This window comes from Symphalangus syndactylus, chromosome 1, assembly GCF_028878055.3.
Source record: "Symphalangus syndactylus isolate Jambi chromosome 1, NHGRI_mSymSyn1-v2.1_pri, whole genome shotgun sequence".
NCBI classification, from domain to species: domain Eukaryota; kingdom Metazoa; phylum Chordata; class Mammalia; order Primates; family Hylobatidae; genus Symphalangus; species Symphalangus syndactylus.
Window position 1 is genome coordinate 28,397,026 of NC_072423.2, and position 21,379 is coordinate 28,418,404.

At 43.4% G+C, this 21,379-nt stretch overlaps 1 protein-coding gene across 15 annotated transcripts in view; it reads right to left on the minus strand.

The window, feature by feature from the left end:
• NEDD4L (NEDD4 like E3 ubiquitin protein ligase) overlaps positions 1 to 21,379 on the minus strand; it is a 368,499-nt gene that overhangs the window by 236,464 nt on the left and 110,656 nt on the right. For 13 of the 15 annotated variants that reach the window (XM_055297882.2, XM_055297880.2, XM_055297875.2 and 10 more), the window contains exon 2: positions 3,135 to 3,208. In XM_055297882.2, the coding sequence (XP_055153857.1) occupies positions 3,135 to 3,208 (74 nt within the window). Of the gene's footprint in view, positions 1 to 3,134; positions 3,209 to 9,406; positions 9,424 to 21,379 lie in introns of those variants that run through there. The other 2 variants (XM_055297929.2, XM_055297918.2) reach the window with 1 other exon arrangement.

Consider the following 21,379-nt stretch of genomic DNA (forward strand, 5'->3'; position numbering starts at 1 on the left):
CCTTTTTGCTGCTGAGGGAGAATAAGGTGTCTGATCAGGCACAGAGGTGGGGGGAATACTCAGGGAAGAGACTTGGAGAAAAGGCATGCCGGTGGCCCAGGGCTCTAAAGGAGACGGTGGCTGCCAGACAGGACACTACCAAACCTCCGCCCGGTGACTGCTACCTTGAAACACAACAGAGCTGCTGCCAACGGAAGTCACTTTGGGGTTCTTCTCCACATGCCAGTTACAAATAAACTGCTATCCTTGTTGTACACTAATATACGGTGGCATGAGTGGTTTTAAGGGATTTGCCCAAGATAGCATGGAGGGAGAATGCAGGTCGTCTGGCAAAATTTTAAGGCAATAAGCAGTGCCACTCCAGAGCGAGACGCCAAGATGGCATTAACCCACACTGTCACCTCACACTTGCATCTCAGACCCACTGACAAATGCATCCCTGAAGAACTGCAGCACTTCAGAGGAGGGAGGAAAGCAGGGATGTGTGTGCCTACTTATCAATCTAAGAAAATGAAGACCAGAACCAGGGTTCAGAGTTTCTGATGCATTTTCTGGCACTTGGTCCACCTGGCCACAGTACGATTTATCTTTCTAATTAATATCACGAATATTCCTTTCCACCATGTCCCTTAGAAATGACCCTGCCTGCTATTATCTAAACAGTAAAAATTCAAGGTTCAAATCTGCTCTTCTAAGATTTGGAGGCTAATTCCACTACAAATTCAATCTTAAATCTACTTAACTTGCTTAGAAATACAATGTGAATCAATTTTTTTTTTTTTAATGGAAGAGTTTGGATAAAACAAAATAAAAACCCAATCGAGCTTAAAAAGAAATCACCAAAATTTTCTAAATCCAACTTCCTCCTTCAGCACTATAGATTTCATTGGAAAGAGTGAGAATACATATTTTAACGTAAGAGCACAATCCACTACCAGTCGGCATGCAAATGTTTACATTTTTAAAAGATAATTTTTGTTTTTTTTTCCCTTGGTGCTATATGTTAAGTAGTAGGAGAACGACATTAAAAAGATGTCTGTCCCCAGTAAATTTCTTTTTTTTTTTTTTTTTTTTGAGACGGAGTCTCACTCTGTCACCCAGGCTGGAGTGCAGTGGCACAATCTCGGCTCACTGCAAGCTCCACCTCCCAGGTTCACGCCATTCTCCTGCCTCAGCTTCTCCGAGTAGCTGGGACTACAGGCGCCCGCCACCACGCCCGGCTAATTTTTTGTATTTTTAGTAGAGACGGGGTTTCACCGTGGTCTCGATCTCCTGACCTCGTGATCCACCCGCCTCGGCCTCCCAAAGTGCTGGGATTACAAGCGTGAGCCACCGCGCCCGGCCGTAAATTTCTAATCTAGTAATAAAAGCAAGTGAAAGAAATACTAGGAAACCACCAGGTAATGCATCTGCAAAAGCTAAAATGACACTGCACCTACTGTGGCAGCTAAGAGGGATTAGGAGAGGAAAGACACACGCTTTGATACAGGAATATCAAATCTTCTTTCTTGGAATTTTCTTGACAGGCTTCATGGAAAGGCAGGGCATAAGGTGGGCTTTGGTAGATAGCAAACTTGTGAGTTTCAGGAAACAGTATTTCAGCTGGGTAACAAGAGCCCAGACTCATGGAAATGGCTGAAAGTGTTGCTCTGAAAGGGAAGAGAAGGGAAGCAGGGATGCTTCTGCCCATGCCTAGAGACCTGGCTTATCCTTGCATGAATGCAGGCACATGGTGAACCACTCAGTGTGACTTCACGGTCAAGCAAGAGAGTGCCTTCAGGTGGGATTTGCTTCACTCTGACACTATCAGCAGTACAGGCTGATGTCAGTGTCCCTGTGTATAAGGTTCTTTGTGACGCCACTCAGAGTCCTAAGCCTCCGTTAGTCACTTGAGGCACTTCTAAGTACAATAGTTTTTTAAAAGATTTTACTGACATTTGCAACAAATTTTTTTCTAATTCTTTTGGTGCCATTTTAGTAACTTAACAATTGCTTTAATAGACAAAACTCAATCATGCATGATCTATCACAGGTGAGAAAATAGAGGCATGCTTACTAATGGCAGCAAAAGGTTTCTGTGGGGGTGTGCGGGATGGAACAGCTAGCTAGCTAGAAAGGGGCTTCTTTACAGAGGGACTTCAGTGTCAGGCAGGGGCACTGAAATCTAGGGGTCACCAAGGGCCACTGCACAGGGGACTGACAGGGAGAATCCAGTGGCCGGAACTCTCCTCACCAGTCACCTGCCTTCATTGTTAAACCCCACAGTATTTTCAGGCTACTGTGCCACAAAGGAAAACGTACTGGGTAGAGGCAGGAGGAGTGTTCCTGTCACTCCTCAAACATCACTGGCCCACGTGACCTGCACAGGTAGTTTAACCTTTCTGGATTTAAGCTTTGTCAACCATAAAATGGAAAAGTTGGACTAGAACATCACTCATGTCCATTCTAGGTTTAAAGTTCAAAAGATCTTTGGTCTCCAAAATCTGGTTAAATTCTAGTGCCACGTGGCTCCACCCTCACCCTGCTCCCAGTCCAATAACTTCATGCAACACATCGCTGACAGCCAATAGGAACAAAAGGGCTGATCTAAAGATACAGGAACATCAAGTGCAATACTGAAAATAAAAAAGGTGAAACACACAGAAAGATCTGGCTGCTTCCCTGCTGGTACTTCTAGAAATGCCACAGAAATCACCACATCCGCCCCAAATCACCCGATCTCTTAATTCAGATTATACACGTCAAGAATATCCAGTTCTCCTAGAAACAAAATGACACTTTTATGTTTCCCTAAGTTAGAAATATTTTTTAAAGTATTAAAATAAGCACAGCCATAGTCCCAAACTGTATTTTTCTACTGAGAATACAACACCAGAAGCTAATCTCATGAAATTAGCCCATGTGAAGAACAAGCCTGTTAACTACCATTGTGATGCTAAGTCCAGAAGCCCTGTGCAAAATGTGGTCCTGGAACCAGCTGGACCAGCATCACTTACTAAATCAGAATCCCTGCAGGTGGGGCTCAGCCAGCTTTGTCTTAAGAAGTCCTCCAGGTGATTCTGATGAGTGCCTGAATTTGAAAACTGCTTGTCATTTTTCAGAAGTCCACAGACATAAAAACAAAGCCAACATACCTGGCTCCAAAGATGTCCTTTTTGGCAAGATCAATTCCAGAAACAACTTTTACTCTGAGAATACGGGACTCTCCCTGTGAGAAGGAGAACAAAAAAAGAGGTTAAAAACCTGATATTCAATCAATCACTCTCTCATCCAATATTAAAGTCATTGATTTCTACTCAGTCCAGTATTGGGATACAGAACAAATCAATTCAAGCATAAGCAATTCTTCCTTACACTGAAGTTCAAAAAGCAATATTCCAACTCTAAAAGTCTGTGACTCTAGACACTTACAACATCCAAGTTAATTAAGCACAAGTTTAATTCAAAGTAAGTCATTAAGATCAATTACTCCTGCCATTTAAAGTTAGATTTTCCAGCTGTACCAAGAACACAATCACGCACAAAAAACCATCTAGATAAATGTCCAAGTGCCACAAGTTTGCATAAATATAACAAATAATTCCTCTTTTGAAGTTGACATATTTGTATGTGACCTGCAAGAGAAAAGAATTTAATGTGGTAAAACATTTCAAAATTATAGTGCTTTTAAAATGTTGGCATCAACAAGCAAAAATAATTCCTTAGTTCCAGTAAAAAGAAATAAAAACCATTCTAAATGGAAACCACCCCAAAGTGTCTTGGAAATCAATCAACTGTTCATTTGTTCATTTATTCATCATTTCTTCATTCATTCCAATATTTCCTAAGAAGCTCTTATGCCCGGGGCCTTGAAATACAGACATGAATATACTCCAGGCTCTACTGAAGGCAACAAACAGCCCAGCAGTACAGGACCCTATGACAGCTTAGAGAACTAGTTAAGGGCTACGACATTTAGGACAGGTGAGATGGCCTAGGAGAAGGTGGTAGGCAGAAGTCCAGGATAGCTCAGGTTTCCAGTTTGGGTCATGAACTGTCAACATAAATTGAAATAGAGGACTGTGTCCAAGGTGTCTATGAAGCAATCGGATGGAAAACATGTATCACTAAATGGGGAGAAACGTCTGGTCTGAGTTAGAGACTCACTCAGCAGTTATCAATGTAGAGCTGGCAGTTATAACCAAGATCTGCAGAAACCTAGCCTAAAAGCGAGAATAAAAAATGGCTCAAGGGCCAGGTGTGGTGGCTCATGCCTGTAATCCCAGCACTTTGGGAGGCCGAGGCAGGCGGATCACGAGGCCAGGAGTTCGAGACCAGCCTGACCAACATGGTGAAACCCTGTCTCTACTAAAAATACAAAATTTAGCCAGACATGGTGGCATGCACCTGTAATCCTAGCTACTCAGGAGGCTGAGGCAGAAGAATTGCTTGAACCCGGGAGGCGGAGCTTACAGTGAACCAAGATCACACCACTGCACTCCAGCCTGGGTGACAGTACAGGCTGATGTCAGTGTCCCTGTGTATAAGGTTCCTTGTGACACCACTCAGAGTCCTAAGCCTCCGTTAGTCACTTGAGGCATTTTCTAAGCACAATAGTTTTTTAGAAGATTTCACTGACATTTGCAACAATTTTTTTTCTAATTTCTTTTGGTGCCATTTTAGTAACTTATCAATTGCCTTAATAGACAAAACTCAATCATGCATGATCTATCACAGGTGAGAAAATAGAGGTGTGCTTACTAATGGCAGCAAAAGGCTTCTGTGGGGGTGTGCGGGATGGAACAGCTAGCTAGAAAGGGGCTTCTTTATAGAGGGACTTCAGTGTCAGGCAGGGGCACTGAAATCTAGGGGTCACCAATGGCCACAGCACGGGACTGAGGGAGAATCCAGCGGCTGGCACTCTCCTCACCTGTCACCTGCCTTGTTTTTGAGACTCCGTCTCAAAAAAAAAAAAAAAAAAAAAAAGGCTCAGGATGGAGTCCCCAAGAACACAATGGCTGACAGCGCAAGAAAGAAGTAATACGAAATTCATCTACCCAACATGTTTAGTCAAGACCTAGGTGAGGGCAAGAAAACCTCAATGATTATAGAATGTCGAAGAGAACAATGGCAGAGCAAAAATAAAACATGGAGGGTACAGGATGGTGGATCCTTGTCAATTAGCTGCATAGATCAAACATACATCCATGCAATGGACACACATCCTTGAGATACTTCACACTCCAGAAGTCTTCCATCCACCCAACCGTCCATCCAAGCAGGTATCCCAACACAAGACTGCCCAAGTGGCAAGCACGGTGTCCTCATAATACAGTAAAGAACATGAATATGGTAAAGAAGATGCTCTCAACTCGTTTGTGCCAATGTTGTTTCAAACATGGCCTGCTTTCAAGGCTGGCAGGACTGAATGTGTTTGCCAGTCTTCGTGAAAGGATTAAGGGATGTAAAGTAACACCAGGCAAGTCAGGGATAACTAAGACAATACCCTACTATACCAAAGGGCGTCTCAAAGTGCTTACAGAAGCATCAGGGGTTAACTACTCTTCCCTGTTCCCTGAAGCGCTGCAGGGACTGCTCTGCCCATCTCTGGAACACTCACGGGCTGGGAGTCAAGGTTCTTTCTTTAGCACAGGATGTTATGTAGGCCAAGGCTCTTTTCTGGTTCTCACAACAAGTTGTACCCTGCTGCTAATCATCTGATGCCTCCATGGCCTGCTCAGCTCAAATGATGTCACTGCTAGAGTATTTTTTACACATGCTTCAAAACCTGAAGTACCTATAGTACCAGCTACTCGGGGAAGGGCTGAAGCATGAGGATCACTTGAGTCCAGGAGCTCAAGGCTGCAGTGCACTATGATCACGCCTGTGGAAAGCTACTGCACTCTAGCCTGGGCAACATAGCAACACCCCATTCTTTTTTTTTTTTTTTTTTTGAGACAGAGTCTCACTCTATCACCCAGGCTGGAGTGCAGGGGTAGGATCTCAGCTCACTGCAACCTCCACCTCCCAGGTTCAAGCGATTCTTCTGCTTCAGCCTCCCGAGTAGCTGACATTACAGGTGTGTGCCACCACGCCCAGCTAATTTTTGTATTTTTAGTAGAGATGGGGTTTCACCATGTTGCCCAGGCTGGTCTTGAACTCCTGACCTCAGGTGATACACCAGCCTCAGCCTCCCAAAGTGCTGGGATTACAGGCATGAGCCACTGTGCCTGGCTGCAACACCCCATTTCTAAAAAATTTTAATGCACAGAGAACCTGTAATGACATTTCTTTATTCCACAAGTATTTACTGAGTACCCATCATGTGCCAGACACGTTACCTGGAGATAGAGATGTAAACAAGACAGAGTTTCTGCCTCAAGCAACCCACCATCTAGTAGGCGGAAGACAGACTATAAATACATAATGCAAGATAATTTCTGATGGTGGCAAGTGCTCCAAAGACAATATGACAGTTAAACAAAAGCAACTGAGTAGAGGGAGAGGGAAAAAGCAACTGGGGAGAGGAACATTTATGGCTGAGAGATCAGGAAAGGCTTCTTTGGCAAAAAGACACCGGAGCTGAAGCCTGAAGGAAGGAGGCCGAGTGGTGCAGCGGGGCTGGGAGTTGCAGGAAGGGCTGACAGCAAGCCCCGTGTGATGGGGGGAAGCTGGTGAAGGATGGCAGAGTCAATGTGGGGCACCGTGGGACCTGATGGGGTCACGGACCACAGAGGCCAGCCTCAGGAGAGGGTGGACATTATCCCGACCACTGGGGGGGAAGCACTGTAAAGTTTTAAGCAGGCGAGTGACAAAATGTAGCTTCAGTCTTTGAAAGAACCACTGTGGCTGCTGTGAGGGTACAGGGCAGAAGGAGGGAAAACAATTGGACAGAGATTCTGGCAAGAAATTTTAACAAGATAGAGATGGAGAAGTGAGCAGATCCAGCACATAAAAATGTGTCTGAAATAAGCTTTTTTTAAAAAAAGTTTCAAAATGGTTTATAAAATTGAGTTACAAACATGCTAGCTGTTCCACAGAAAGGTGTCCCTTTTCTACCCAGACGTGCAACTTGACTACATTTCCCAGTCTTCCTTGAAGTTAGGTGCAGTCATGTGACTAAGTCCTGGCCAATGGAATGTGGCCAAAAGGTATGAGGCCTCTTCCAAACTGGCCCCACAAGCCCCTCCCACTCAGCAGCCTTCATTCTCATCCATGTCTCTCTGCGAAATGGGGAAGATCCTGGAAATAAAGAAGGAAAAACCATATGAAGGGAGTAGAGCCAAGCACCCCCCACCTCCTGACCCTCCCCAGAAATGAACTGGAGATGAGACTTTTTCTGTTTATTCCCATCCAAAACCAAAAGTTGCTGGTAGGGTAGACCAGCAGTCTACCCTCCAGTACAATGTAATCTCATTTTTTTAAAAATGTCAATGATATAGCTGCATAGAAAAAGACCCGGAAAGGTTGATGTTAGTAGTGATTACCTCTGGAAAATGAATCATTTCTTTGGACTTACTTGCATTTTTTTCCTTTTGAAGCATTAAATATTTTGGTTTAGAAACCAGACTTTTGTTAAAAAAAAAAAAAAAAAAGGAAATATTAAGGAAAGCAAAAGAAAAATTTTAACTTCACTGTTAACGACACCATCCAGGCTTGATTTTGTCATAAGAAAAACAAACCTGCCAGGCGCGGTGGCTCACGCCTGTAATCCCAGCACTTTGGGAGGCCAAGATGGGTGGATCACTTAAGGTCAGGAGTTCAAGACCAGCCTGACCAACATGGTGAAAACCCTGTCTCTACTAAAAATATAAAACTAGCTGGACGTGGTGATGCATGCCAGTAGTCCCAGCTACTCAGGAGGCTGAGGGAGGAGAATGGAGGCAGGAGAATCGCTTGAACCCAGGAGGTGGAGGTTGCAGTGAGCCGAGATTGCACCATTGCACTCCAGCCTGGGCGACAGAGTGAGACCCTGTCTCAAAGAAAAAAAAAAGAAAGAAAGAAAAATAAACAACCCTATGAGTTATTTTTTAGGTGACTCACAAAGGTACAGAGCTGCAAATATGGAAGATGTGAAGGGGTTCTCTTATGTAACATGTAGGCAACAGCTGGGAGGTGACCTTTACTGAGCAATTACTGTTTACAAGCACCTGTTGCAGGAAATTTTACTCCTCTCTGAAGCATTACTCTATAAAAATAGTTTACACATGCATTTTAGAGACACAGCAAAAATGTCTTATCTTTGTTTCCTCAAAATGACAAGCTTAAACACAGATAAGCAGCCATCATCATTCTTTTAGGAAGCACATGACAAGGTGTGTAACCAAATTATCAGATGCAGTGGCCCCAGGCTGAGCCATTGTACTTTCTGAAGCATTTTATTAGTTTCATAAAATCTATGTGTGACATTTTGAACCCTGTTTATGACTCCAGTAGAATTAAATATTTAGCTAAGGTGGCTTTGCTTAGACAATGAAAATATTATTCATAGATTGGCTGTACAATGCAGAGAAGAAACAGCAGAGTAGAAACTAGGCTGAAGAGAAGTTTCAGCATCTCTTCCTGTTATTAATCTATTGTTCTGCATTGTTATTGTGTAACGGGGTGATTCTATAAGCTTTACATATGTTTTTCTTTTACACTGAATTTTCTAATTCTTCATCAAGACATAAAACAAGATAAGGTGCCCGAGCCATAAGTGACAGCAGCACACTAATAAATAGTGTCCAAACTGAGAAACAGGTGGTAATCTGAAGGTTCAGTTGCGAGAGCGTCATCTGGAAATCCAGCAGCCCTACTCATATAAACTGTGCATAAGCAGTTACTAGATTCCCATGGCCACCCACAAAGTCTATAAAATACATAATCCATCAACAGCGTTCTTGCGGTAAAATAAATTTCAAGTTCCAACTCAAAACTCAAGATACTGGAATTTACCATTTCTCTTATGACTTTGTCTTAAGGAGGTAACTTGTTATCCTTTATCCTTATTTTCCACAATGGCGGGTACTCTCCTAAAAAGTACTCTCCTAAAAAGATGATATCTGAGCTGGGAAATAGTGTTCTTCCTGCACAGGGAGCCACTGTAACCCCAGGATCACGTACACCAGCTGTCCAGGCGGACAATAAGTTCTAAGTCAGGGACTTCCACTGTTTTGTCACTCTTACCTAAATTAATTCATGTATTTACCTTCCATATTCTGAAGTACTCTTCTAGTTCTAGCTATTACCCATCACATTTGCAGGCTTAGGGTAAACACTCTCTGGATTAAAACAGATGACCAGTGTTTTTTGGACCACATAAATATGTAAGTTATATATACATTACTTAACTTTAGTTGCTTTAAAAAATAACTAAGCCAGCATATGGACCATGCCCATCGTGTGCCTGCTACACAGCAGCCACAGTCACTCTTTCCATTCCTACCTGCTCTTGCACCAGTCCTGAGACAGGATCCTATTTCATGCATTTTTAAGATTACACTTTTTAGAGCAGTTTTAGGGTCACAGCAAAATTGAGCAGAAGGCATGGAGATTTCCTACGTACCCCCTACCGCGACACACTCACAGCCTCCCCCATGATCAACATCCTGCACCAGAGTAGTATCCCTGTTACAATTCACACATCAAAATCACCCGAAGCCCATCGTTTACCTTAGGGCTCACTCTTGGTATTGTACACTCCGTGAGTTTGGACAAATATATAATGACATGTATCCACCATTATAGTATCATACAGAGTATTTTCACTGTCCCAAAAATCCTCAGTGCTCTGCCTACTCATCCCTCCCCTGCCTGCATTTCTAAAAAAATCTCACACACTGTCTTATTGCCTCCCCACCCCACACATTTCTGTCACTTTCAACTCTTGCCAGGTTGCATCCTCTTCACTTTCTCCCTCCCCAAACCAACGCCCGCCCGCTACACCTTTCTCTCTCTTAACGTTGGGTCTCACAACCTTATATTGCTGCCACCCCCTCCTAAAATCCCTCTGAGTTCTCCACATTGACCATCTAATTATACACTCAACAAAAATGCAGAATGATACTATGTTCAATGCACTGTGCTAGCAAAAGGGAGGGCCACAAAACTGAACCAGACACATTCTCTCGCTCTCAGGAGCTTACAGTCAATGGCAGAGGCAAGGTGTGTGCACAGTTGCCTCTTACACAGCGGTAGAACAGAGGCATAAGACATGAGTAGTGAGAACAAAGACCCAGGGTGGAAATGAAAGCAGCCTACCAGGACTGCATGTCCAGTTCAAACTCAGATGACACTGACAGAGGCAAACAGTCCTAACTCAACGGACTACTCACTGTCATCTCTGATCACCACTAGCAGCCCAACACATAACACGTGGTCAAGTTTCGGTCCTACCATGCTGTCAACAAGCAGACGCCCCAAGGATATGAGTTCCTGAAAAGACTGTGGGATTCTGTGCAACCTAAATCTCTCAACTTCTACTAGGTAATGGCTGCTATTATGCCAAGTAGGAAAAGGGTTAACAAATGGGAAAAAATAAAGGGATAGACTTCTAGAGCAGAACCTTAATTTAAATGTTCAAGGTGACTCTACCTTCAAGAAATGATGCTGTGTGGTTATGAAACAGGTCCACGAACTCTCGGTATTTCTTTCTTCATGAGGTGGGTAATTTCCCATGGGTATCTGATTTAGTGACTCCTTTCTAATAGAATATGGAAGAGGTGACAGTGTGTGACTTTGGAGACTAGGTCATAAAGACATTAGGCTTCCATCTCTCTTTTGGATCATTCACTCTGGGGAAAGCCAGCTGTTGTTATGATGTGCAGACACTCAGTCAGCCCCAAGGAGCAATCTCTGTGATAAGGAATTGAGGCCTCTTGCCTCTAGCCATGTGAGTGACTCATTTTAGAAATGGGTCCTTCTGTTCCAGTCAGGCCTTCAGATGACAGCAGCCTTGGCTGACATCCTGACTCAGCATCATAAGAGACCCTTGCCTGCTACATGCCAGTCACTGTACCAAGGCACATGTCAGAACCACCCAGTTAAGCCACTTTTGATTTACTGACCCACAGAAACTGTGAGATAATAAATATTTGTTGCTTTATAAGCTGCTAACTCTAAAACTAATTTGTTATGTAGCAATAGATAACTAACATACATTGTGAAAAACCCAATGCAATAATTAGAGTCTCATTTATCTCTTTGCTAAGTCGAGATTTTCCTACGTATTAGGGTGATTCTTCAAAATAAGAAAAAAACAGCAGTGAGAAATAAAGACTATTGCCTGTGTTTTCTATCATGTCAAAGCAGTGGCATTTTTCAGGCAAAATTAACAGAGCTTGGTGACTTGTTCAATATAAGTGCAGCAGCAGTATTACTTTTAAGAAACATGGAACCTGATACCACAATAAATACAGTCAAAATGTGAAACCAAGACTACTTCAGAAAACTTAACATACATGATCATTTATTGAGTATGAAATTAAAAAAATCCAAAAAGAATGACAATCAAGAGATGCTGAGATACTTACATGTGCCACTGAAATAACTCTAAATTCACAACTATTCTCTACTCCACAGCCTCAATGCATGTTATCGCTAATGGCAGGATGGTCCAACACCAGTTGGCTTAAGCTCATTTGTTCATTCTTTCAGAACCTATGGAATACCTATTATGTGCCATGCTCTGTATAGCTGGTGGTGGTGTGAGGCAATGTTTCTGCATCCAAATTCGCTTGCTACCATATTAGTCCAATCTTCTTAAAATGTCCCTCTCCACTGCTCTGGTGAGACCTCCCTAGGAACAAACGAATCTAATTAAAACTGCCTGGCCTGCCACTGAAAGCCCACCACAAGCAGCTTCACTGCTGCTGTAAGAACAGCCTGGGCTCTGCACAGGGACCCAATTCTTTTCTTCCAGTTGGTACCTGCCTGTCCAACATCTATTCCTCATTGCTCTGAGTCCACACAGTGACTCAACCCAAAGTGCCTGCCCTGTGCTGAAAACATACAAGGAATAATGACTCAATCACACAGAGTTCAAGCCTGCAAGATTTACTTTCTATTATGTATAAGGAGAGTAACCACAACAAGAGACACGTAATGTGATGAGTAATATTCTTCAGGAACTTGGAGAAGGAAGAAATTAACATACACACAAGGGGTGGGGAGGGAGAAAGGTGGAGAAGTTGGAGAAAGCCACAGATGAGTGAATGTTTGGGCCAGGCCTTCAAGAATGAGAAAAGAGGGAAGAGAAGAGAAAGTTGATGTCCTGGGAGGAGCTGATGTGCCAGGGAAGCAGGGGCAGGTGCAAGAACTGAGTGTGGCCTGCACCTGGCTCCATCCTCTGCAGGATGCAGAGCAAACACAGTAACCAGGTGAGTGGTGGCTCAGGGATGCCATCACCCTGGATGACAGCACAGAGGGCATGTGAAAGGGAGAGGACAGGGATGCTAATTACGTGGTCTTCTCCACCATCTGGCAGATAAGCATGGAGGACAAGGGAATGGCTCCAGTGCTCCTGATGGGGGAAGAATGTGGCTGGGTGACAGACTGGTTTTACAGGGCCAGAGAGAAGGAATGCGCTCAAGTTTGCAGTTTTGTTATTAGTGGGGGTTGCTGCTATTAGCTGGTAGAAAATAAAGAGGAGTGGTGGGTCTTAGGCTAAGGGAAATAAAGGAATAGGGGTTTCTTGGATTTGAGGTTGTCTTCCCAGTGGGCCTGCAGGGCAGTCAGAAGTCAGAAACCAGAGCTCAGTACCGAGAGATCAGACATAGACACCCAGCATGGGAGGCCTGGCTACGTGACTGCCTTCAGACCAACCATGTATTCTGGCACTTAAGTAATGAGGCAATCCAGTCTTTTTTTTTTTTTTTTTCTCTCTCTCTCTCTCTGTCACAGGTTAAGTCTTATTTCCTCAACTAGACCCTGAGGCTGCACTGTCCAATAAAGTATCCACTAGCCATGTGAGGCTGTTTAAATGTAATTAAAATCAATTAAAATTAAAATTCCATTCCTTGGTCACACTAGCTACATTTTGAGTACTCAATCACCACTCATTCCCAGCGAGCACTGTATTAGACAGTGCAGATAGAGAACAATTCCATAATCCAGAAAGTTCTACAGCAAAACCCCACTCTAAGGGCACTAACACAATGCAAGAGTGCAGCAGGATTTGAATAATCCCTTGTGAAAGGAAAGAAAAAAAGGAAAAGAGGAAGGGAAAGGACCCCTATACTTCACCCAATTATAACTGAGAACACATGAGAACACTATGGAATTGAGAACAATTGAGAACAGTATGGAATTCAGCTACAGTGTCACTCCAGTGAAGTAGCTATAGTGACGCAGGAAATGACTGTCTGGAAATGATACAGGCTTCACTATGACAATGTGCTCTAGCATCAATATTTCACCTGCAATATTAAAGACCGGCATGCAAATTAAGTGCCTATCAATTAATAGGCACTTAATATGAAGCCTAATAAAGCAAATACTGAATACTGCAGAAATACATTCTTGCAAAGACATTTTAAAAATCATTGTGCAAATCAACAGTAGGGTAGGTGGCTTGATAGAGTGTGACAAAGATCTGGGAGTGTCTGATGAGTCCAGCATAGGCCAGCATCCTAATGAGGTTGCAAAGCTTGCACAGCATTACCAGGTAGAGTACTCAGGAAGCAGAGACAGAAAATCCCAACAAAGGCTCCCAGTCCCTGTAAGAGAACTGGAAGGTATTCAGAGAGGAAGAGCTGGTAGGAAAAAGAAGCTAAAATTCAGTTAAAGGAGAACGGCTGAAGGAATGGTAGTGGCCGACCACCTAGAAAACTCCCTCTGGGGGCCCTGTGGAGATCCATCAGGCCCCAAGGATGCCCTGTGGGAGAAGCCAACTGTGATTCATAGGGAAGAAGGAGGCCTTCTAACAAGGACATCTGTCGAGTGAGGGACTGGCAGAGAGCCGTGACCACACCCTCCTGCTGCAGGAGACCAATGCCAAAGGCACTGCGTTCAGGCCCCAAATGGTTTCTGTCCATTCCAGTGCTGATTCCACATGGTCTGCACTGAACCACACATGTGTGAAGGGGTGTTTTGATCCATGCCTTAAAAGTGCTTGCATGACATTTCTTTCTTTCAATGACATTGGATGCCTCTGTCTCTGACTTTTGAATAGAGCAGGGCCACGGCACTTGAGGTGTTTTTCCCAAGTTCTTGGCAGATATCACTATTCCACCATCATTTCACCCATAAAAGCCATCACTGAAGAAGAGGTGGGTAAGCAGGTGGGTTTATGGGGTGTGGCAGGTTCAGGGTTACTCGTGGGTGGAGGCTGGGATCAGTTTCATAGTCATGGACATGCTAACCTCCAGGAGACTCACATCTACCATGACTCAAGTGTGCATCTCAGCCAAAATGCAAATTCTTCCACGTGTGAACAGATTTTTAGAGTGACTCTCAATCAAAAATGTTTGATCTTCGCATGCCAAGAATCCACAGTAATTCAATGATTATGGGGAGGAGAGGAGGCTGTCATCGAGCAGGGCCCATGAAATAAATAAGCTGGGAAGAGTTCGAGCTTAAAGGACACAGTCACTCTCTTCCACTAATTAAAAACTCTCCTTTTACCAGAATAGCTGGTAAAACTCCCATAAAAAGGTCTTCAAAGCATCCACTTATCAATGGTTCTTTTGTTCTGAATCTCTAACTCATAAGACAGGAAACATTTTTAAATTCCACCAAGATCACAAAGACAAGCATTATTGGGTGTGTATAGTTCTAAAAATGATCATATAAACAATGGCACTCTGTTGAAAGCCAAGAACTATAGCTCAGGATCTAAAATTCTAGATTTTTTCATGGCAGTCATAACCTTGACCTCTCTCAATAAAGTCAAGTCTGGGTTTCTGGATGGGAAGTGTAGTTTGGACTAGAGAGGTCTAGATTTCACAAGGTAGGAGCTGCCAAGGGCCCCCAAAAAGGCATTCTCTGGGGTTAGTTCTGTTGCTTCATATCTGGATCTCACTAGGTAGGCTCAGAATAGCTTCTAGCATCTTAAAGACACACAAGAACAAAGTTTTCCCCTCCCCCCTACTTTTTTTGTTTGAGACAGAGTCTCACTCTGTTGCCCAGGCTGGAGCGCAGTGGCATGATCTCAAGTCACTGCAACCTCCGCCTCCCAGGTTCATGCAATTCTCCTGCCTCAGCCTCCCAAGTAGCTGAGATTACAGGCCTGTGCCACCACACCCAGGTAATTTTTGTATTTTTAGTAGAGGTGGGGTTTCACCGTGTTGGCCAGGCTGGTCTCAACTCCTGGCCTCAAGTGATCTGCCCGCCTCAGCCTCCTAAAGTGCTGGGATTATAGGTGTGAGCCACCACACCTGGCCCGAGCAAAACTCTTAAGAAACCCAAGACAAGCGACGAGTTGTAAATTTTAAAATGAGAAAATGGCCTGTTTTATGGATCTGGGGGCTCAGGACAAACGACTAGCATTTTCACTCTGTAAGCAAATTATAACCAATCAGCAGGCTGCATGGGGAGCGCGCACTCAGAACCAGGGCTGAGCTTGATTATTCAAACATGTGCTGTGCCCATCTCCGAGAACAAGGAGACTTCCTGCTGCTGGCTCCTGGGTGCTGGAGTTCCTGGACCCTGGACAGGCCTTCGAAGGGCACTGCCAAACAGAATCCTCTCTGGGCTTCTATTTCCTATGCTCTAGGATGCCATTCCCCTTCCATTCCCAGGCTCCATCCTGATAGTGCCACAGAACTGACAAGGTTTCTCCTCTGCAGATGGCAATCAAATCCCAACCCTGCCTCCTGTGGATCACCTCCACTGAAACTCTGGATGTTCCCAAACGCTTCAGCCATGCATTTACAGATAAGTTCTTGCTTCATTCCTACCAATACCTTATTTGCTACTAGCCCAATCCTCATAAGATAACTATTTCTCATTCCTGGGTAGATATGATGTTCTTGCTAAATAAGTATCCACACTTGAGCTACAGTGTGACGCCCCCTGCACTAACACTTACTGGCCACTGGAAGAAAGTGACTAGGAGAACCAAGGCCCTGAAATACCGAGGAACCAGGATGGCCCGATATCCAAGCTCTACAACTGATTCTGCCATCTGTCACATTCTGCAATGACTGAGAGGAAACTGCTGGTCATCTCAGAGGAATTACAAAGATCAGAGCTGGGAAAAGGTCCCAATTCTGAAAGAAAGGATTCTATAAATTATACAGACGGAGCGTATGATAGTTCTTTCCTCTACCAGAACCACCAATTTGCTAATTTTGCTCAGATCTCCTACTTGTCCTTTAGGGATCAGCCTAAGTATCACATTATCTGAAGTCTTTCCAGGGCTCCTGGACTAGTTGTCTTCCTCCAACAAGCTCCACAGTACCCTATAGCTCTCTTCTTGCCCTTTACTGTCTTTGCTTTTAAAATTAGCTGTCACAGCCAGAGATGGAGCTCTCAGAGGGCAGGGGCAGGGCAGATCACAGGGAGTGACAAGGATAAAGGGGTATGTGCAACCGTTCCTGGCCAGAGAGCCACACAGCAATCCCTCATCCTGCTTAATACGGACTTCCTAGACTCTCGCAAAGAGCTGGGCACCCAAATAATTTTTTTTTAATTATAAAAAATACATATTTGACAGATTATCTTTTCATCTATCAAGTCTCCTTTTCCTGGAACACTGTTATGTTGGTGGCCAATGGCTATTAAGATACATTTCAAAAGGGTTTTCACTAAGTTTTCCTCCAACTACCATAGGATGGGCTCACTAATTTCTTTTTTTTTTATTATTATTATTATACTTTAGGTTTTAGGGTACATGTGCACAATGTGCAGGTTTGTTACATATGTATCCATGTGCCATGTTGATTTCCTGCACCCATTAACTCGTCATTTAGCATTAGGTGTATCTCCTAATGCTGTCCCTCCCCCCTCCCACACCCCACAACAGTCCCCGGAGTGTGATGTTCCCCTTCCTGTGTCCGTGTGTTCTCATTGTTCAATTCCCACCTATGAGTGAGAACATGCGGTGTTTGGTTTTTTGTCCTTGCGATAGTTTACTGAGAATGATGATTTCCAGTTTCATCCATGTCCCTACAAAGGACATGAACTCATCATTTTTTATGGCTGCATAGTATTCCATGGTGTATATGTGCCACATTTTCTTAATCCAGTCTATCGTTGTTGGACATTTGGGTTGGTTCCAAGTCTTTGCTATTGTGAATAGTGCCACAATAAACATACGTGTGCATGTGTCTTTATAGCAGCATGATTTATAGTCCTTTGGGCACCCAAATAATTTTAAGGGAAGTGAATATATGACGTCAATCCAAACCAAAGTTGTAGAGAGAATTACTAAACAGTTTGTGAGCATTTAGAAAAGGAGAATAATCTACAGCTAAGGTTCACTAAGAATAAGACATGCAGACAAACTTATTTCCTTTTTGATAAGGTTAGTAGCTCTAGATATGCTGCCTGCACAGGGTACGTAGACTTCAGCCAACCAGCCAGCAACACCAGTAGTACGCTCCTATTTATTCTAGACAAGATGATCATGTGAAGATGAACTAATGGTAAGGCTGGGTGGGATATTGCGCCCAGCTGCTAACTCTTATCCAAAGTGTAATCATCCAGCCGGACACAGTGGTTCATGCCAGTAATCCCAGCACTTTGGGAGGCCAAGCTGGGCGGATCACCTAAGGTCAGGAGTTAGAGACCAGCCTGGCCAAAATGGTGAAACCCCATCTCTACCAAAAATACAAAACAAATGAGTTGGGGGGGGGGGTGGCATGTGCCTGTAAACCCAGCTACTTGGGAGGCTGAGGCAGGAGAATCTCATGAACCCAGGAGGTGGCTGTGTCAGTGAGCTGAGATCATGCCACTGCACTCCAGCCTGGGTGACAGAGCGAGACTCCTTCTCAAAATAATAATAAAAATACAAAATAATTAGCCAGGTGCAGTGGCATGTGCCTGTAGTCCCAACTACTTGGGAGGCTGAGGCAGGAGAATCGCTTGAACCCAGGAGGTGGAGGTTGCAGTAAGCTGAGATCACACCACTGCACTCCAGCCTGGGCAACAGAGTGAGGAGATATATATAGGTGTGTATATAAAAGCAAAACGAAAAACACAAAGTGTAATCATCAGAAAACTCCAGGAAAGTGTCAGAGGGTTATGTCATGGGGCTGTATTATTAGCTGCATTCTGTGCAACGTTCTGAGCCAGGAAAATCTGGATGAGGATATTGACGGCAGACTAATCCAATCTGTAGCTGATCTACACAACTGGATAAAATGTCAGATGACTAAATTAGAATCCTGAAAGATCTCATCAGACTGGGTGGCGGGCCAAGTCCCACAGGATGGGGTTTTATAGTGGTATGTACACTCGGATGTCCGAAACAACACAGGAAGCAAGAAACATGACAATAAGAACATCAAGAGCAGGGGAAGAAACCTTTGGGGTTTTATTTTACCTCTAATTCATTATGACTCAACAATATGACAGTATAAACCACCCGTGTTACCAAAAGTCCAGAGCAAGTAATGTCATCATACTCTGCCCTGGGACAGCATTATGTACAAACCCAGGGGGCACGATTAAAGAGGGAGGTTGTGGTTTGCTTTAAGTAAATAAGACAAATTCCATACTGTAGAACACTATGTAACCTTAAGAAAGAATGATGGTGTTCTGTACCTACAGGTTTGAAAATTAAAGACAGACTCATAGACTAGAGAGAACATTCTGGAGGATATGCCAGCCTTACCATAAGATAGAAAGGGTGTGTGTGTGTGTGTGTGTACGAATATTTGCTTACGTAAATGCATAAAGCAAACATACAAGAAACTGGTAACACTGGCTGACTCTGGGGATAAGAACTGTTAGGCTGGGGATGGAAGTGACTGAGAAAAAAGGAGACTTTGAATTTAAAACCATCTAAATGTATTCATAACTCAAAAATTCATTTTAAGTAGCCAGGATAGTTAATAAACAGGCAAAAGTCACAAAAAGAATGACTTTGAAATGTTTAATCTGGTTTTTCTTATTTTTCTTATTTTTTTTTTTTTTTTTGAGACAAGGTCTCGCTGTTGCCTAGGCTGGAGTGCACTGGAGTGATTAAGGCTCACTGCAGCTTTGACCTCCCAGGTTCAAGCAATCCTCCCACCTTAGCCTCCCAAGTAGCTGGGACTGCAGGTGTGTGCTACCATACCCAGCTATTTTTTTTCCTCTTTTTTTTTTGGTAGAGATCTCCCCATGTTGCCCAAGTTGGTCTCAAACTCCTGGGGCTCAAGAGATCTGCCCACCTCTGCCTCCCAAGGTGCTGGGATTTTTACAGGTGTGAGCCACCACAACCAACCTAATCTGGTTTTAAAAATAATAGAGAGATAGAAAAGACCAGATTCTTTCATGGGAAGGAGGAGGAGGTGGCAGAAGTCAAGTCATTTTCTGTTATGAGGTTGCAGAGGGCAGCTCTCACCCAAGGAGCCAGCATGCAGGAGAGCAGATGAGTCGTAATAAGGGAAAGGAACTGGTGGTCATTAACCCAGGTCAAACAGGGGCAGGCGGCCTCCCGAGGCTGCGAGCTGGCCAGGTAGCACTGGGGAGGGACCAAAGGCTGGGAGGCTGCCAGAAATGTAGGGCATGGGAGGCGGTGGGGGGTAGGATAATGAACCACATGGCCCCGATGTTCCTTCCCATCTCAGGGCCATTGTGATTTTAGAAGGCCTGCACACGAGGAGCCAAAAACTCAATCTAAGAAGAGCTGCACAAGATCACACACTTGATGCATGTATGTAACTTCTCTAAGACAAAGCGCAGGAATAATTACAATTCCCATCTATTTCATAGTGAAAAGCAGATTGTTCGTAAACCAGAATGTTTTCTACTCACAACAGTCTCAAAATATCAGGGATGCAATAACCAATTGAAATGAAATTGAAGCATCTCTAGATAGCATCTGGGGAAGGGCGTATCCAAATCTTAAGTCCCAAAACAATTTATAGTGGCTAACCCACTCTCCAAGAGATGTTTAAAAATTCCTTTTAGGAAGAACACCAACACTTCTACTACAATGGACTAGTTTTAGATATAAAAACAGGAAGGGAAGAACTACATAAGAAAGTAAAAGAGGTTTCTGGTTCAAGGAGTGGCTAAGGACCAGCTTGAATCCTCCACAAAAGTGCAACCAAGACAGCACTGAGAAACCAAATCACCAGCTGGGAAGACAGAGGAGAGATAAACCTAGCCTGCAGAGGGGCTGCAAGTAGAATTTCACTGTCTCATTAGACATCGAGAAGTCAGGAAGCCCAGTGCCACCAACTTGGGAGAGCTGCAGGCTTCAACCACAGGACAGTAGATCCTGGGGGTGACAAGGAGAACAGTACATGTGCAACTGACGATGTCTAGAAACTCCCAAAGCAACGCCGCAGTTCAAACCCATCCCTGATTCCTCACTTCCCTTCTGTCATCCATGTGGCTGAAGGCCTGCAACTGACCACACACCATGAATGATGTTCACCCTAATTTTTCTACCAGGCACCTGCATACCACAGACAAACCGTTGAGATTGCTGGCTTCACATTTAGGAGACAAACATGCCACCGGCCTCATCTTGGCCATAATCATGCTTCGAGAGCTTTACTTCCTTAAAGCGTGCAAATGTCCATTATGAGATTTAACTTTTCAGCTCAGCCTCAACACCCATCCATGCCACCTTACCGCAAAGAAATAACTCATATCAAAAACTCATTAGCAAGATAAACAACTGAAAAACTCCTTAGCTTACTGGATTTTCCTTGTGTTATGAATCAAAAAATTTTTACAAAGCAAAATAGAAATTTGTGAAATTATTTTTTTCCAGTTTCCTCATAAAATACCTAAGATCAAAGGATTTCATCTAACTTGGAGCATTTTTTTTAACTTAAAACTATCAAAGTCAAATTGTCTCACTTTTTTTTTTCAAAACACAAGATAGTCTCAATTACTATGTGGGTGGGTACTGCTTCAAAAGGGATATATAACTAAGTAATATCAAAACTAAAATGACAAATGTTGAGTTATTTTCAACAGAACACTTTGAGAGGAAAAAGAAAACAAACATTAGGATATTCTTTTTGAAGGCAACTACATGATGCTAGATTGTGTCCATGGACTAGATTTCTAAAAGGCCATCTAAAATACATTTTTAAATACTTATTCCTCTCACAGGTAATATCTTACGAAGTTTGATTATTTTTGAATTGTCATAATATGGACTTAATATGGGAGGAAGGTAGTTCCAAAATGACAGAAGTAATCGCTTCCACATTACTTTTGTTTTTCTATTTACATATACAAACGCATTTTTCTCATGTCACAATAGTATCTGAAACATTAAGAGGTGCTCATAAATATTTGAGGAATAACCAGA